Source organism: Marmota monax, unplaced genomic scaffold (assembly GCF_021218885.2).
Source record: "Marmota monax isolate L192 unplaced genomic scaffold, Marmota_monax_Labrador192_F-V1.1 WCK01_AAM20220418_F8-fsc00003, whole genome shotgun sequence".
NCBI lineage: Eukaryota > Metazoa > Chordata > Mammalia > Rodentia > Sciuridae > Marmota > Marmota monax.
Window position 1 is genome coordinate 8707026 of NW_026694084.1, and position 17859 is coordinate 8724884.

General features: G+C 37.8%; 1 protein-coding gene across 3 annotated transcripts in view; it reads right to left on the minus strand.

Moving 5' to 3' along the window:
• The window catches only part of Rgs22 (regulator of G protein signaling 22), a 110288-nt gene extending 94619 nt beyond the window's left edge, over positions 1–15669 (minus strand). For all 3 annotated transcript variants that reach the window (XM_046465007.2, XM_046465008.2, XM_058585641.1), the window contains exons 1-3: positions 15560–15669; positions 15047–15075; positions 5497–5559 (exon numbers count right to left, since the gene is read on the minus strand). In XM_046465007.2, coding sequence (XP_046320963.1) covers positions 5497–5559; positions 15047–15075; positions 15560–15584 — 117 coding nt within the window. In that variant the 5' untranslated portion in view covers positions 15585–15669. The remainder of the gene's footprint in view (positions 1–5496; positions 5560–15046; positions 15076–15559) is intronic.
• Between the last annotated feature and the right edge of the window lie 2190 nt (positions 15670–17859).

Sequence of the window (17859 nt, forward strand, 5' to 3'; positions counted from 1 at the left end):
CACAGAAAAAGCAAGTGCATGAAAATATTTTTACCACAATAAATTGCTGGTTCCACATTTCTTTGAAAAGAAGAGGGGGAAAAAAAAAACCTGTGAATAATTAGCAATGTGCTTAAACTGCCAGCCCAGCACCACTGAAACTTACCGGGTGCCAAATTATTTAGCTGAACAGTATTTAAATTAAAAACTAATGACTAGGTTAATTTAATACATGTTCATCTCTGCTCCAACTCTGTCTCTACTAATTGAGCTCCAAAGCTATATTTTAAACATGCATCCTAGTCAGTGAATAAAAAACATCTGACTACTTGAATATAACAAGTCAGTTCCCAATCACAACTTATTTTAATCTAAATTTTATTGTCATTTTAGATGTTTAGCTATAAACTGTTTACTGGAGATTCACCAATCAGATGAAAGGAATAATATGTCACATAAGACGTACAGAAAATATCCTTAGTTAATAAAGTGATTTATATTAGGTAACGTGTTTTATGTTGGAGTTACAAGGTTTATCAAAACACCCACAGGTATAAACACTGAACTAAGCAATTGTCAAAGCTCCATCAACACCTTGAAAAAATAATCTCTGAGCATTTAAATTTTGGCAAGGGGATACCAAGCCCTCTACCCCCTTACAGACTACTCAGTCTCCAAATCTATATTTTCTGTTTCTCTAAGTCCCCTTCAACTAACAATCCATCTAGCATATAACTCCTCCATAAAGCTGCAAGAAATTATAATAGTTTACAGATTAAAAAAAAAGTGTGGAGAATCAGTCCAAAAAAAGAAGTTATGGTACAATTCCAAAAGCTCATAGCTAAGCATGGTCTGGCAAACACATGACATACCTTGCAAAGAGGGTATAGACCAGGCCACCCCTTCAGCTTCTGCAAACCATAAATGTCACAAACATTTGAAACCACCCACAGAGGACCAACCTAAATCTATGTGGGCTCGTCAACTCAATCCCACAACAGTCACTGAGCATAAAACACACAAAACAAAACCAAAAGGAAAAAATGTTTTCACACTATAGCACAGAAGAAAACTTAATAAGCAAACACTTGTCCATAAAGAGTTGACAGCAGGAAAAAAAAAAAAAAAACAACCTCCCAGACACCAAATGAAAACAATATCTGAATGTGAATTTGGCACAAGAACAAACAGAATGAAGTTATGAAAGCTAGGATTTGGAAAGTGCCATAATCATTTATAACAGCGGCAACTGTCCTGGATTCCCCTCATCAAAAAATAACATGGAGGCAGGCTACCAGCCATCAATTTCTGGATCTTACAATGTGGTCCCAAGGGTGCAATGTTGTAATGGAAAGAAATAGTATAGGAGCCAGAAAGCCTGATTCCTAGGTCCATTTTTGCCAAAATCCAGCTATGGGACTTTGGGCTTGTTAGTACAGATGTAGAAGAACTCTTAGAAATCTAGATGACTGAACGGCCCTATAATATGTATCTACACTCTCAGGCTTATTTCTGTAGTGGTTTTGGGTGGGAGGTGGGGATGGAGACCAGGGAAGCAGGAGTAATCCTTTACTTGTTTATTTCAAGGATCTTATATAGAAGATGAGGAAATAAAAACAGAATCATCTTCAAGAAGTTTTGGGAGACACAATAAAAAGAGACCTATATCTTTGTCCCCAAGAAATTTACAATGTAGCTCCTGACCTGAAATAAAATGAGCAGAGAAGAAATTGATCAAAATTTCTTTGGTTGTGTAAGTCCAGTCTTCCACCATAGATAGATAGATAGATAGAAACAGATAGATAATCTCCCCTATGCAATATTCTATAAGACGACTTCCTGACTTTCATGTAAATACCTCTAATCACATGGAATTTACTCCTACATAAGACAGCCCTATTTCATTGTTTGAAAATAAACCTGAAAATTAGATTCCCTTATAAATGAGGCCTTGGTCATATCCTCTAATGTCACAGAATATGTTAATCCCTCTTCCTCAATCAGATCTTCAAATATTTGATGACTACTCCATCCCACCCCAACCACCCAGTCCTAAGCCAGGTTAAACATGCACACTTCTTTCAACCCTTCCTCATCTGACACAGTTTCCAGAGTGTTCATGGGCTGGGTCTCCCTGAGTCTGGTTTGGCAGAGCAGCCCTTAACATATGGCACCAAGAATGGAACACAATATTCCAAATGTGGTCTCACGATTCAACCCTATTATGAGTGCCTTCTATGCTCCCAGACTAATGTTTTTCTTGATCTTGACTATACTTCTATTAATGTACTCCAAAAATATATTAGTTTTGTTTATTTTAGTTCATTTCATACTATGTACCAGAATAAAAATGAGACCAGAGTCTGTTATTCAAATGATCATTTTATTTCTCTGATGCCAGTTCTGTAGACATCATAATGCAGCAGGAGAATCAAAAGGTTTTGAGCCATGTGGTCCTAGACGGACCTTTGTCATTTACCAGCTGAGTGACCTTAAACTGGAAAAACACTGATTCTCTTGCAACTTTTCACACAAGTCTCTGATAAAAATAATTTTTAAAAGGCAAAGTTGATGACAGATTTGTGTGGCACACAAGATTATTCTCCAGATTGGCAATGATCTGCCAATCCAACCAAAGTGGTTGCCTGTTAGGTTTCAGGAATGGAAGAAGAGATGATCTAATTAGTGAAAAGAAAGAAAAGAGAAGCACTAGTCCTTAATATACATTACCTCACTTCTTTTTTTAAAAAAAATATTTTTTAAGATGGACACAATATCTTTATTTATTTTATTCATTTTTATGTGGTGCTGAGGATTGAACCCAGTGCCTCCACTCTACCACTGAGCTATAATCCCAGCTCCACATTCCCTCACTTCTTAATAATCTTATAAAAGGCAAGTATATTGTTTTTACAGATAAATAAGTAAAGGAATTGAGTGATGTTTCTAAGATCACACCAGTAATGAGTAGAAAGACCACACTCAAACACACTTTGGTCTCACTCCTGTCACTAACAATTACATGGTAAGAATGGAGCATAAGAAAATATATGGCCAAGGTGGGTGGGTGGGTGGGTTAGAGGAGCAGAAAACAGTGTGCAGAGTGGCATCAATAATATACACTAGAGCAGAGCCAGAAAGATTGAGCCAAATTATCATGGGTCTTGAATTCCATACTAAAGAATGTCAAGTTCAATCTGGTTATAGTTAGTGAACCAGTTCAAATATTTGAAAACTAATTTCACAGATAATGATAAGGACTTTGGGGACAAATAAAGCAATGTAAGTGGTGTGTGTGTTGGGGATATTATTTTAGAATTGGTAGGGAAGGCTTTCTGAACCGAAGTGATTTAAGTCAGGGAGAAAGTGATATAGATACCTTAGGGAAGAGTGTTCCAGGCTGAAAGACCCTGAAAATATTTGGCATATTCATATTTGAGATACATGGAGAAGGCTACTTAAGCTCAAAAAGAATTATCCAAGGAAAAAGGATAGGAAATAAAGCTCAAGAGATGGCAAGAACCAAATCATACTGGATTCTGGATTTTATTCGTAGTTAATGAGAAGCCTCTAAAACAGGGTTTTGAGCAGATCAGGAAGTAACATGATTCAATTTATTATTTTTAAAACACTTTATTGAAATCCTAACTCACTGAATTTATGATTCCTTAAAATACCAGTTCATAATGATCCTAAAAAAGAGATTAGTTTGGCACATTGATTCTCAGTAAACCCATGCTGGCTTCTAATTCTTAGCTAAGTGCTCATAAACTAAACATCACTAATCTGGTCTAGAATTTTGCCAGGCACTTGGTTTAAGAATCTATCACTCCTTCTCCTCCCTATCCCCAAATTCTTTTTGCAACTGTGTGACATTTTCCCTTCCCTTGTCTTGTGATGTGAAGAATGGGTAATTGACAGGTTGACCATGTGATATTGCCTATAGTGCAAAAGAAGGTACAGGGGGAGGGGGCAGTAAAAACAGGGGATTTGGAAATAGAAAAGAGGCCAGCCTGAAACACATGAAGGTTTCAAATTTATGAATGTCTACTGGGGAGGGATGAAAAACATGACTACACAGAGTTCAACAGAAATCACACTCTATTATTTCACCCAAAGCCTGGAAGAAAACATACAAAAATGGTAATGTTTATTTTGACTGAATGGCAGGATTATGGATGAATTTTTCTCATATTTTTGACAAAATTTCTATATTATTGTTATATTACTTGTATAATTTTAAATAGATTTTTTTTTAAAAAAAGAAAGTTAAGCAGGGGAATTTATTTTTTGGAGCAAGAAAAAGTTGGGATAATCACAAATCTTGAAACTTAAATGTTCAGAAACTAAAGTTAGACTTACAGAACTTTTTCTATTTAAAATTCTATAAAAATACAAAATTTGTTATATATGTAGAGACCTTGATCACATGTATTCTAATATGTAAAATTATATGCATTAGAAATATATAATTACAGAGGCTGGAGAAACAGTGGAGATTGAAAGCACAAAAGAAAATTTACAAATTCTAAAAGAACCAAATTCTGGCAATTTTGTGACACTATTGTATTTTTTTAAATAATGTGTAACAAGATGATGAAAGGTAGACTATCAAATCCTGAAGTGTCACTCAAGTCTGTTCCTGGAAAGAGAGAAGGTACTTTGGTGTCTCTAACTCTTCCATAATGGTTCCAGAGATCCAGCTGAACCAAGTGCAGGAGAGAACACAGATGATTTGGGTGGGAAAAATCACAAAACAGCCATGGATGTATAAATAGATACATACCGAAATACAAGAACTAATCTCAGCAATAAAGTACTAGATAGGACTGAGTAGTACATTCTCCTCAAAAGATACTCTCAGTGGTTTGATTTAAGAGATTTAACATTTTATGGTCCACTCCCTTTAAAATTATTTTGAACTTCTTTATATTCCAAATTTTCCCTGGTAAGAGTTTAAATGAAAAAAGTATTCATGCTTTTTATAACGTATAAGGAAAACCTTTCTTTATCTAACTTTCTTTTAACTGCTATTCCACACAATAATATTAAACTTTCTATGAACCCTCATTTTGTTTCCCAAACCACTTCTAACTTAACTTTATTGGTCACTGCTAAGACTGAAACTCTAATAACCAGCACCCACCTATGTTACACCAAGAGTATCCCAAGTCTTATTTATTACGGATAGAAAACACTTGTTGTCTTGTACGTAAATTCCACTTTCATATCTGACCACAAGGATGAAAATAATTGCCTGGAGTAAAACATTTGAGTTTCTTGAGTTTTTGATATTCTGTCCTTATCATCTCTGTTCAAAGCCTAACATAATGCCAAATACAACTGTCATATTTTATACAGAATACTCTTTGATGCTTAGGAGAACTCCAGCTTTCTTCAATAAGAATAATTTCTAAATATGACTCAAACCCAAATGGTTAACTCTATAAAGATAATTCAGTGATTACAATATTTTCCTTTTATAATATATTCAATAGAACATAATAATGTACTCACTGGCAGGCTTAGGAATTCATTAAAGTAGTCCACAAGGAAGCCATCTGTTGCCAAAAAATCTTCCTTCAAAAACATAAGAACACAATATTCTGATTATGTGAAGATGTTTTAAAACATGCCCATATTATTCTCTAATTCTGCTATCAATTTATTTTTATACATATCTTCAGATCTTTTTTAGTCAGTCAACAGTGAATCCTCACCCCAAACATAACACAGTGCTACACAGTCTCTGGAAGGCAGGAATAACAAAAACAGAATGGAACATACAAGACTTTGCTGCTGTACTAAGCTCAAAACAGAATGCATGAAAAAAGTAGTGCAATGCTTAAAAGAATAGACAAATACAAAATAATTCCACCACCCAGGACATTTCCCACAGACTTATTAAAATCCATATATTTCATAAAAATAAAGCAGTCAATAAAGTCCGAAGCAGTGTTTGGGGTTAAAAGCCAATCTAGAAGGTAAATTTCTTAAATTTCCCAGTAGAAGCACTAAACCAAGTGAAGAAAATGTTCTCTGTCTGCCTCTCAGAGATATGGTTTTTGTAATTTGGGTTCTGCTTCATTTTTTTCAATTTTTAAAATTTTTTATATTCTGCTTCCTTTTTGCATGAGGAAACTTTGACAATGCACATGTTCTCAGCATAAGGATTGTATACATTTTTCCATTACTATATCATCCACCAACATAGCCACTTTTAAAACTGGCAAAATTGAAATGCCACCGCCAAGAACAAAATTTCTCTTCCAAATCATAAAATACCTTATTTTATAAGTCATTGTTTCCTTTGTGTCAAAAGCACATCATGGCACACTCTGTTGAACAGTACATGTGTTTATTTTGTTATCCATAATTATATTTTAATTTTGCAAATCTAACATGCTATTATTTTCAGATGACTAATGACTTTCCTTTTATATAATGCTGGCCAATTTTTTAAAAAAATTACTGCATTGTAGTGTGATCCAGACGATTACAATGGTATATTTACAAGTACTTTGAGTTATGAACAATCACAGGACTTATCGGGGAATTTACTAGAAATTTCAACTGGTTAAAACAACAACAAACCAAGGAGTTAATAAATATAACACATTCAAAGTGGTACCTTAGTAGTATATGCAAATAAGTTCTGATTGACAAAGGTCTAATAAAGCAGAACAAGACAAGTATTATTTTGGGGGAAGCTATAAGGCTAATAACCTTTACCTTTCAAAGTTACCTTAATTTCCTAGGACTATATTTAGTTAAGTAGTTTGTTTCTGCTTACTCTTATGAGAAAACATCTGAATTCAATAAATGTTTTTAGTATCTCCAAGATAAATGGTGTTGTGTTAGAAAAAGAGTAGCCAAATTTTGCTGTACTAGGCCACATGATCAAAAATCCAGAGATGGAAGGATGTGTAATTTAAATTAACAATAGTAGTGGAGTATATTCCCTTGTTAGTTTTTCTCAGTTATGCACTTTATTTTTAATTTTTAGCTGTACTATAGAATACATATTTCATAGAGCCTGAGGGACCTAATATTGCCAGGATTTTGACTAGCCACATTGCTAGAATTTCTAGACAATCCTTGGCCTTCAATATTCACCTCCACATGCCTCACACTTCTAAAAGACTCTAACTCAATGAACTATATGATGAGGTACCCATTTTGTTATTGTTTTTTTTTTTTCCTTAATGTATTTTAGACACAAAAACTTTCATGAAATAAGAGTACAAATAAATTACTAGGAAATGAAATGAAGCACTTACATTGCAATCCCAATTTTTATTGCCAAATTCAATAGTTATAAACATATTTTGTCAAATGCCACCAAGATTCTAAACAATTGTGATTTCTGAGCTCATCTTGCCACAGATGGCCAAGACTTCTTAGGTGGCACTAGTAGCCCTGCTCTAACCCCATGGAGATTCAGCATTTCCTGGCAGTCACAACCTTCAGTTTGTACTTACAGGCAACCGTAGAAATGTTAGGTGTTATTCCAATACATAAAAATCTATATTTCTTTTCTGAAGTTGTAACTTAACATCTATTGATACTAAACACCGGCAGATCTGTTGATATGGGGCAGTTCGGCCATGGGAAATCAGCGCAGACTGCTTGATCCTCCCACAGCACTTCAGTGGGAAGGCCTGCACTTCTCTAAATACATGAGCACATTTCCCACTGCAGTTACCAGTTAAATGTGTTCAAATGTCCTGTCACATCACCAGGTAGTCTTGCAAACCAATGAAGAGCTGATAAACCTTCTTCTCCCAAAGTCTTTAATTACCAAAGAAAGAAAGAAAGCCTTGATCTGAAGCAGCAGCAGCTCAGTTATTCTCTATTATTTTCTTTTTTTCCGTATGAACCAGTTACTATTTTTTTAAAATTTTTTATTTGTTTTAATTAGTTATACATGACAGTAGAATGCATTTGTATATTTTTATACATATATAAATGGTATATAATTTCTCATTTTTCTGAGTATACATATTGTAGAATCACCTTGGTCATATAGTCACATACCTACATAGAGTAATAATGTCTGTTTCATTCTACTATCTTTCTTATCCCTACATCCCCTGCCTTCCCCTCTTTTCACTTCCCTCTACCTAATCTAAGGTAATACTATTCTTTTTTTTTTTTTTGGCATTACAATTCTTTATGCACATACACACCACAATTTTTGCATCTCTGTTTGTATATAAAGTATGTTGACACTCAATTCAAGTCTTCATACATGTACTTTGTATAATGATGTCCATCACATTTTCCACATTTCTTAATGAATTAATAAACATTTCTTAATGAATTAATTAAGAATTCCTTAAAGAATTCATTTCTTAATTCTTCCTACTTGGGCTTGATATCTTCCAAATAAACATTAAACTGGTGATGTTTAAAGGTACCATCAAGAAGAAAACTACGTTACAATCAATTCCTCCATTACATCATCCCATGAACCTGACTGCTGAATTTGCAACACAGATTTTCTGCTGAATGATGCAATGGAAGGTAGGAACAGTTCTTCAGAACTGAATACACTCTTGGAACCTATTTTTTTTTCATGTATTCCAGGTGTGCCGTCTGTGGAAATGAAGTCAACTTTTCCATTTTTAGTCCAAACTTCTCAAATTTCTTACTGAAAGTTGGCTAGGTAAAATAGTTTATGCATGCTTGCTAAATATGGTAGGTTATAATTTTTGGCTTATTTTCTACACCCTCAAATCAAATGAACTACAATTTCTTCACCACTCTAAAAGATGCTTAAGGTATACAAAGATCTTATAAACTATTTCCTCAGAGGTAAAGATGTTATCTAGTAGAAAGAATCAGAAGAGACTCAAGTGGAGAAAATGGCATTTGAAATATACTTTAAATAACTTTAAATTCTATATTTTTTAAAGAAAGCATGCCTTTGAATTTTTTAAAAATATCTTTATTTTTTATTTTTATGTGGTGCTGAGAATCGAACCCAGTGCCTCGGGCATGCCAGGCAAGCACGCTACCACTTGAGCCACATCCCCAGCCCTAAATTCTATATTTAGAAATATAAATATAAGGCAATGCAGAGCACAGAATGAAATTACACAAAGAAGAAAGGCCAGAAAGCAAAACTTAAGGTAGTTTTTTCTGGGGAATAGAGGCAAGAATCAAACTGGGAAGGAGCTTGAAGGAACTTTCTAGAATTGTGGTAGTGCTCTATATATTGATTGGAGTTTGGATTACACAGGTATATTCATTTGACAAAATTCATCAAATGATCCAAAATTTTTGCATGTCAGAGTATATAAATTTTACATCGACAAAAAAATCAAACTAATATTGAAGCACAGTTCGTGATATTCACACTGAGGTGTTTGGAGGTGAAGCATACCAATCACTGTAACTTATTTTAAAAATAAGTGAGGTTGAAGGATTGCTGGCAGGCAGACAAAAGGACAGAAAATGCACATGTTGTAAAATAATAATTGTGAAATCCTGATAAGTCTATCAGTGTTCATTACACAATTCTTTTTTTGGCGGGGAGGGGAGGTTCTGAGGATTGAACTAGGGGGCACTTGACCACTGAGCCACAGCCCCAGTTCTATTTTTTGTATTTTATTTAAAGACAGGGTCTCACTTAGTTGCTTAGTGCCCCACTATTGCTGAGGCTGGCTTTGAACTTGTGATCCTCCTGCCTCAGCCTCTTGAGCTACTGGGATTACATGTGCGCCACCACGCCCAGCTATACAATTCTTTTCTTATATGTTCCAAAGAAGATGATATACACTCAATCAACAAATATATAAAAACAATGTTCATCATCACTAGCAACTGGAGAAATGCAAATCAAAACTGCTCTAAGATTTCATCTCACTCCAGTCAGAAAGGCAGCTATTAAGAATATAAACAATAATTGTTGGCGAGGATGTGGGGAAAAAGGTACATTCATGCACTGCTGGTGGGACTGCAAATTGGTGCAACCAATATGGAAAGCAGTATGGAGATTCCTTGGAAAACTTGGAATAGAATACCATTTGACCCAGCTATCCCTCTCTTCCTGGTCTATACCCAAAGGACTTAAAAACAGCATACTACAGGCACACAGCCACATCAATGTTTATAGCAGCACAATTCACAATAGCTAAACTGTGGAGCCAACCTAGATGCCTTTCAGTAGATGAATGGATAAAAAAAAATGTGGCATATATACACAATGGAATATTACTCATCAATAAAAGAGAACAAAATCATGGCATTTGCAGGAAATGGTTGGCATTGAAGAAGATAATGCTAAGTGAAGTTAGCCAATTCCAAAAAAACAAATGCTGAATATTTTCTCTGATATAAGAAAGTTGATTCATAGTGGGGTAGGGAGGGGGAGCTTGGGAGGAATAGATGAATTCTAGATAGGGCAGAGGGGTGGGAGGGAAAGAGAGGGGGCAGGGGATTAGAAATGATGGTGGAATGTGATGAACATCATTATCCAAAGTACACGTATGAAGACATGAATTGGTGGGAATATACTTTGCATAAAACCAGAGATATAAAAAAATTGTGCTCTATATGTGTAATATGAATTGTAATGCATTCCACTGTCATATGTAAATTTAAAAAATTAATAAAAATTTATCATAATAGAATGCTGTGGGCGGTAGTTATATATAAGGAAACAAAACCAAATTTCTTTGCACTTTATGGACAGCCATCTTAACTTCCTGTGTACTAAATGACATCCTAAATCACTGTCATTACCTCTAGAATAAATTCCTGGTTATCTGAGCATCTTTGGAGCACTACTCTGGGATGCTATCCACAAAAGATAGACACCTGAGACCTCTGTTTCACCCTCTTCTCCATAACCAGTCAGATGCGCTTTCCTAACCCTCCTTAACCACACTAACCTACGGGTCAGTCTCCTGTAGGTTACATACTTCATTTAATACAAAGAGCCCACTGTCCCAATCTTTTCTGCATAATCCATTCATCATATGGCTTGTGATGAGTGCAATTTGGCTCCTGCTCATCTGTCCAAACTTACCGCATACTAACATGCTCCAGTCTCAGCAATTTTCATAGTTCAGTACTTTGACACATTCTGATTATTTTGTCTGGAGAGTTTTGTTCTCCCCTGCTCACTGCCTACCTTTTTTCTTTCCACCAGGTCTGGAATAGTGGTAATCTGTGTTTTCCCTATAAAATCATTTATCGCTTCATTCTATAATTATCTGTGTACATGTCTCACCCACTGGAACTTGTGAACTTCCAGAAGAAAAAGTCTGTTTCTTACTCATTTTTAAAATTCCCAAATGCCCTTAGATAGTAATGCTTAAAACATTCCTGTTGAATAAATATTCAAATAATCACACTGAGGATATGAAACCTGAAAAGACCAACAACCTAACAAAGGATCTAAGAAAACAATACTAATAAAATAATAAGAGATGTTGTCAGAAGAGAAAGCAAGGTAAATAAAGAATGCAAGGTGGGGGCATGTGTGAGGCACTGGGTTCAATTCTCAGCACCACATATAAATAAATAAAATAAAGTCCATTGACAACTGAAAAAGAAAGAAACTGCAAAATTTATAGATTATAAGTATGAATATATAATATATAAGGTAGCATATCTCTGGAAAACAAATGATTGAATCTAATGAACAGTTCTATGCTTTGGGGATGAAGAGGCCATGTTAAGGATAAAATATTTTACAGGCATCCGTGACAGTATTGTACTGTTAGATCCACTGATTGATTGAGACAATTAGTATGAAAAAACAATACTATCTATATAGGAGCACAGAACCAAAAAAGCACTATTTGAATGAAATCTTAGAAGTTTATTTGTCTCACAAAATCATAGGCAGTTCAGGGCAGGCAGCATGGCTGCCAAATATCATGAATATTAGAGTTTAAAAAATTCAGCTTCCAACATGTGGTACCTATACACAATGGAATATTACTCGGCCATAAAAAAGAATGAAATTATGGCGTTTTTTTTTTGTAAATGGATGGAACTGGAGACTATCATACTAACTGAAATGAGCCAAAAAACAACAACAACAACAACAAAAAAAAACAACGGCCAAATGTTGTTCTCTCGGATATGCAGATGCTGACTCATAATGGTGGTGGTGGGGGGGTTCACCATACTGGACGGGGTGGAGTGGGTTGAAGGCAAGGGGAGATGGTAATGGGAAATACAGTAGAATAAACTGGACATAAATTTCCTATGCTCATATATGAATTCATGACGAGTGTAACTTCATATCATGTACAACACAAAAGTGGGACTTTATATTCCATGTGTGTATGTCAAAATACATTCTACTGTCATGTTTATCTAAAAAGAACAAATTAAAAATTCTTTTAAAAAAAGAAAATAATTCAGTTTCCAATTGTGGCTTATCTAGTTACTAGCTATGTGACCTGGGATTGGTTATCTGATCTCCGTAAACATCAACTTTCCAGAAGTAGAACACAACATTTCTGTGTACATTCTACTGACCAGAATTTAGTTACATAACCACATTTGGCTGCAGGGGAAGCTAGAAAATGTAACCTTTATTCTGGAGAGTAAAGAGTCTAGTACCTATTATGAAAAATGAAAAAAAAATGGGGTAAGGGAGCTACAAATCTCTGCCACACTCTTTGTCTAAAACTAGGCAGTTTATGGATGAGAACAACACTTTCACACTTCAGAAAAAGAAAGGTAAATGTATGTTCGAGGCAGGGTAGTTATTTGATCGTAGAGGATGCTTGATTGAGCATGTGAGCTTAAGGATCTAGTCACAAACTGGTCTCAATGGAAAGCTGCCCTGAGCTCCAAGGCAGTCTGGATGATGTTAGGTTGGAAAGGTTTCATGGAGGAGATGAGCTGGGCCTGGAAGAATGTGCAAGATTGTGAAATGGATGGGAAAGGGCAACTGAGACCAAACTCAACAGCAAAGGCGGGAGCCAAGCAGGGTAGTTTGGCTGGACCAGAAGGCATGTGGAAGTACTTTACAAACCCTAAACAGGATGAATGTCATCTTTATCACAAGAGAAATATTGGGAGGTAAGGTTAAAGAAGGTTAAACAGTTATAGAAAAGTTTGAATGCTAAAGGCATTTGACATTCTGGCTCCCCCAGTTATTAAACGTGTAGCCAAAGTTCACCCCTGTGAACTTCAACTTCCTCATCTGTGAAATGTGGGTCATAATAAGCAGATAATAAGGTTGTGTAACATGGTAATTTTTTAAAAAAGAGCTAAGAGCAATCTGGTAGCTAGGGTCAGAGGATGGAAAAAAGAAAAATCTAAAGGTAGAGCAAAGCAGTAGCTGGTCACCAGTACAGTTCATGAACAGGAGTTTGCATTTTATGCTTTAGACAAAGAAAAACTGGAGTTGGCAAAGGGACTATTGAAGACAGGGATATCAGTTAGGACCACTGCCAAGGTCCAGGCCAGGGATACAGGCCTGAAATAAGACAGTAGCCATCAGGATGGAAAAAAAGATCTAGCTATGAAAGAAACTTGGTGAATGATTACAGGCAGGGGAGGAAGAAAGGCTCTTGTTTGAGTGACTGAATGACCAGGACCCCCATTAACCAAAATAAGAAAAAGAGAAGGAAAAAGAATTGGGAATCAGGAAGAGAGATAAAAGTTCTGTTGAGGTGATGTAGGGACACCCAGATGATGCCCAATAGCACTGGCTATACAGAAGTGGCATCAAAAGCGGTATCTACGCTAGAGGTATGAGACTTGAAAGTGCCAAAAAAAAAAAAAAAAAAAAAAAAAGGAGCTCAAGAAGCAAAAAAGGAGCTCATGCAGAGAAATCCTGAAGAATAAAAAATCCTGAAGAAGGCCAATACTTTCATGAGAAAAGAAAAAGAGAAGCTAGAAAGAAGGAATAAATGAAAGATTAAAGAACTGGGAGACAGTGGTGTTAAAGAAGCCAAGGGGGTGGGCTAATAGAGTCTTCAAGCTGTGCAAACTGGGTCAAATGCCTGAAATAGCGAACTGCTCAAACATCAAGGGGTATGTTACTGAGTGCTCTTCAGAGAGCTTGTGCTGGAATCCTAGAAGAAAGGATCAGCTGGCTCCAGAAATGTTCACCTCCTACTGGAACAAAGAGCAGTTCAGGCTTAAGGCCTGAAGAAGCTTTAAAATGTTTCCCCACTAAACAGAACTCTGCCAACATGGCCAGAAGATGGGAGGAATATCTGACTAACTCTGTGTACCTCTACCTTGGTGTATGTGTAGGGTGGAGGTGGGGGTTCCTCTGCCTCTCTCCCTTTCTCTGTCTCAACAGCAAAGACCTGTAAAGGTCAAAGTGGAAGCTGCCAACCCAGGAAGACAGCCCTCCCTCCTCTCTAGTTCTTATCCCTCTAGGACTGCAATCATTCATGCTTGTTGAATAAAAAGCCAAAAGCAAATATGATAATCAGCCAACAAGAGAAATAAGTGCTGGAGGACATAAGCAAATAACAGAAGTGGTTAGAGCTCTTGGATTCAGAGTCAGACCTTAGTAAGAATTAGGCTTTGCTATTTCCTACCCGTGTGTAATTTGGGGCAAGTCCCTTAAATATACAATAGGAAATACAGATGAACCCATACTGAAGATAGTAGGTGTCTAAATGATGATGTGTATAATTTGGCAAAATACTGATTATTACTCAACTTCTCCAGAAGTCTGAACTAAGAATAATAGCTAAGAAATTTGAAAAGGAATTATAAATTAATCACTATCAGTCAATGCTACTTACTAATGTTTACTGCAACCAGGAACTGTGCGTCACATCACAACAAAACCATGGAAATAAACCCTACCTCTCACGGAGACGCTAAAGAGTTCAGAGAAATCAAGTGAGATCGTTTATGTGAAAGAACTTTAATAATGATCAAAATTCATCAGACGAAGTAATTGGCTCCTTCTAAAGAATATAAGAAGGTCTTGTACCCAGTTTTCACCACTGTTACTAAATCAAAGCTTCTACTAGGAAAAAAGGAAAAGCACACAGCTTTCATCTATGATACGATATCTCATATTGGGAAAAAAAAGCAAAAATAAATAGCCCCTTTAAAATTTACTTACAAATTCTTCTTCTGTAATATCTGGTGGCTCTGAAACAAGATAAAATATTACATTATCTCACTCAAATCTGATTTCCTCTTAGAGTAAATGAAATAATCGGAGACAGCGCCCAGCCCTACTTTATACATGGGTAAGCTCTGTAAAATTTTGGCCCTCTGTTCATTCTCTGCACATGGATTGAATTTTAAGTTGGAATTCAAGATGGAAGTGGGGAGGCCAGGCCTCTGGAATCCAGCTTGGTCACTAATTCACTGTGACCCTGGAGTTAACCTTCCTCCACGGAGGCCTCCGTTACTCCAGCTGCAAAATGGAGAGTTAAGCAAGATAAAGCAACTCGGTGCCAATGTAAACGGGGGAGGAGGTGAATTTCCTAATAAAAGCAATGCGAGGGCGGTGAAGCCAGATTTCCGACCGTCAGGAAGAGGGGACGCCTGGGCGAGCAGTAACCTCCAGCGTCCTGCGCGAGGCGCGGCCCGGCTCCGCGTCCGGCCCCGGGGCGAGCCGCGCACCTACCCGCGGTGAGCCGCTTCTTCGGCATGCCGCCGCCCGCGCCCGGGGCCCGCTGCAAGGTGCCGGCTCCCGCCAGAGCCGTCTGCTGGAGAGCGACGCCGGGCTGCGCGCGTGTCCCCGCCGCGCCCGGTTGCTATGGCGCGAGACAATGCGGCCGCCGCACGCCGCGCTTCCCCGGTTCCTGCCTCTGGGCAGCCCCCCGGGAGCGGGCCCTGGAGAGCTGTCGCCCTTAAAAGACCCTTGGAGCCGGCGGGTTGCCGTGGAGACCCGGGCTCAGGCCGGGGCTCGCTCAGCAGGACCCCGCCTGCCCCGTCCAGGGAACTGCGAAGTCCCCGACTAACGACAGGCCGGCTGGCCCCGGGGTGTGGGCGCGCGAGGACGCCAGGCCGGCTGGTCCTGAACCAAGGAGGACGAAGGCGTCTTGATGGAGCAGAAGGAGTTCAGCACACAACATCTGTAGAAAAAATTAAATACCCACCGGCCTTGGGAACCAGATCCTTCCCCGCACCTTTTCTCCAGTTAGGGCTGCTGCACTTTCCAGTTTTCTAAGTTTTAAAAATTACCCGAGGAAGGCTGGGGATATAGCTCAGTTGGTAGAGTGCTTGCTTTGCATGCACAAGGCCCTGGGTTCAATCTCAGCACCAAATATATATATAACAACTATACACAGCAATGTATCCAATGCAAATGTCCAAAAGAAACACATCTTCCACATCATCTTCAAAGTCATCTTCTAACAAAAACCTAATGACTGCTGCATGTACCAGTTGGTTTCTCAAACCAGAAACCTAGGAGTTTCCCCCCTAAATTTTTCCTTCCAAACCCCATATTCAGTCAAGCATTGGGTCTTGCCAATTCTAAAAGTGTTTCTGCAATCTAGAATCTCCTCTCCATTCTCACTAGCAACCACAGCCTTAGTGCAGGCTCCCATCTGGACTATTGTAAAAACTTCCTCACTTGTTTCCCTTCCAGCCTTTGCTTCCAGTGGAGTTCCCCTTAAATCCATTCTCCATGCTGAAAGCAATATCATCTATCTGAATACCAATCTGACTTACTTAAAACCTTCAGTGGCTCCACATTTGCTTTCTCAGTGTGGAGGACACTCAAGGTTGGGCAGGGGCCAGCAGGTATGCAAATACTTAAGCAAGGAGTTAGACAATTGGTGCTCACATTCCAAGGAAGCTAACACCTGCCCAGTTATATTTATTGCTTTTTCAATATGACATAGGAAAAGACAAAAGTAAAATAAACTATTGTCTCAGCCAGACAAAATCAGAGGGTGAGATGAAATCAAGAGGGAGTAGAAGAGAGCAGAGGTAAGAAGAGGTGTGGGGAGAATAATCACAGGTCCTAAACAGGAGAGTTTGAACAGAGAAATGTCCTGGTTTTACTTTTATGTGAAAAGATTGTCCTGGGTGCTGTCTAGAGGATGTAGACAGCACAAGTAGAGGCAGGTAAGAGTGGATAGAGGTTCAGAGCAGGCAACACAGGTTTAGGAGTCCCTCTGCCAACTCCAGTTTTTCTTTGTCTAAAGCATAAAATGCATACATTTTTCAAGGGGAGCTCAGAGAAGTATCTGAGCAGTTGAATGGGGGAAAGGAAGAGAGTAGCTGAGAATGACTCCAAGGTTTTCAGCCTGAACAGCCAGAAGGCCAGAGCAGCCATCGACTGAGGGAGGGAATGCTATGAAGGACCTAAGTCTATTGGCCATCCAAATGAAGATTTTGAGTTTGCAATTGACACTGGAACTCAGAATTTGATGGCACATAAATGGACTTTGTAGGAGTTTGCCTATGGACTTCCTGTTTCTGCCACAAAAGAAAACTTTTGGCTTTTTCTTTACCAGATGAAATTTTCTTGTTCCTCAAGACTCAGCTTGGGGGTCATCTCCTTCAGTATTCTCTCATTGGCTTCTCTTCTTGCTCCTCTGTACTTGGTGCAAACCCCATTTTATAACTATATTGATATTAAAATCACTGCAAGAAGAAGGTGCATTCCCAGCCCCTAGTATCACTACCAGTGAGTATGATTCTGGGGGTGAAGAGAGATTCATCTTATTTTAATCTCCTCCTCTCTGCACCACACCCACTACTAAATATCACCACTCAGTAGGTACTTGTTGAAATGAACTTCTTCTCGATTTCCTCTCCATGGCATTATACACTATGCTCTGTTCACAGATGAGCTTTTTTTTTTTTTCCTGTCTCAGGTAGCCATAATGATAATAATCTGTTTTAACAATAACAGCAGCTAATGCATTACTTTCTCACTAAGAGCACCTAACAAGAGCCTGATTAGTGCTG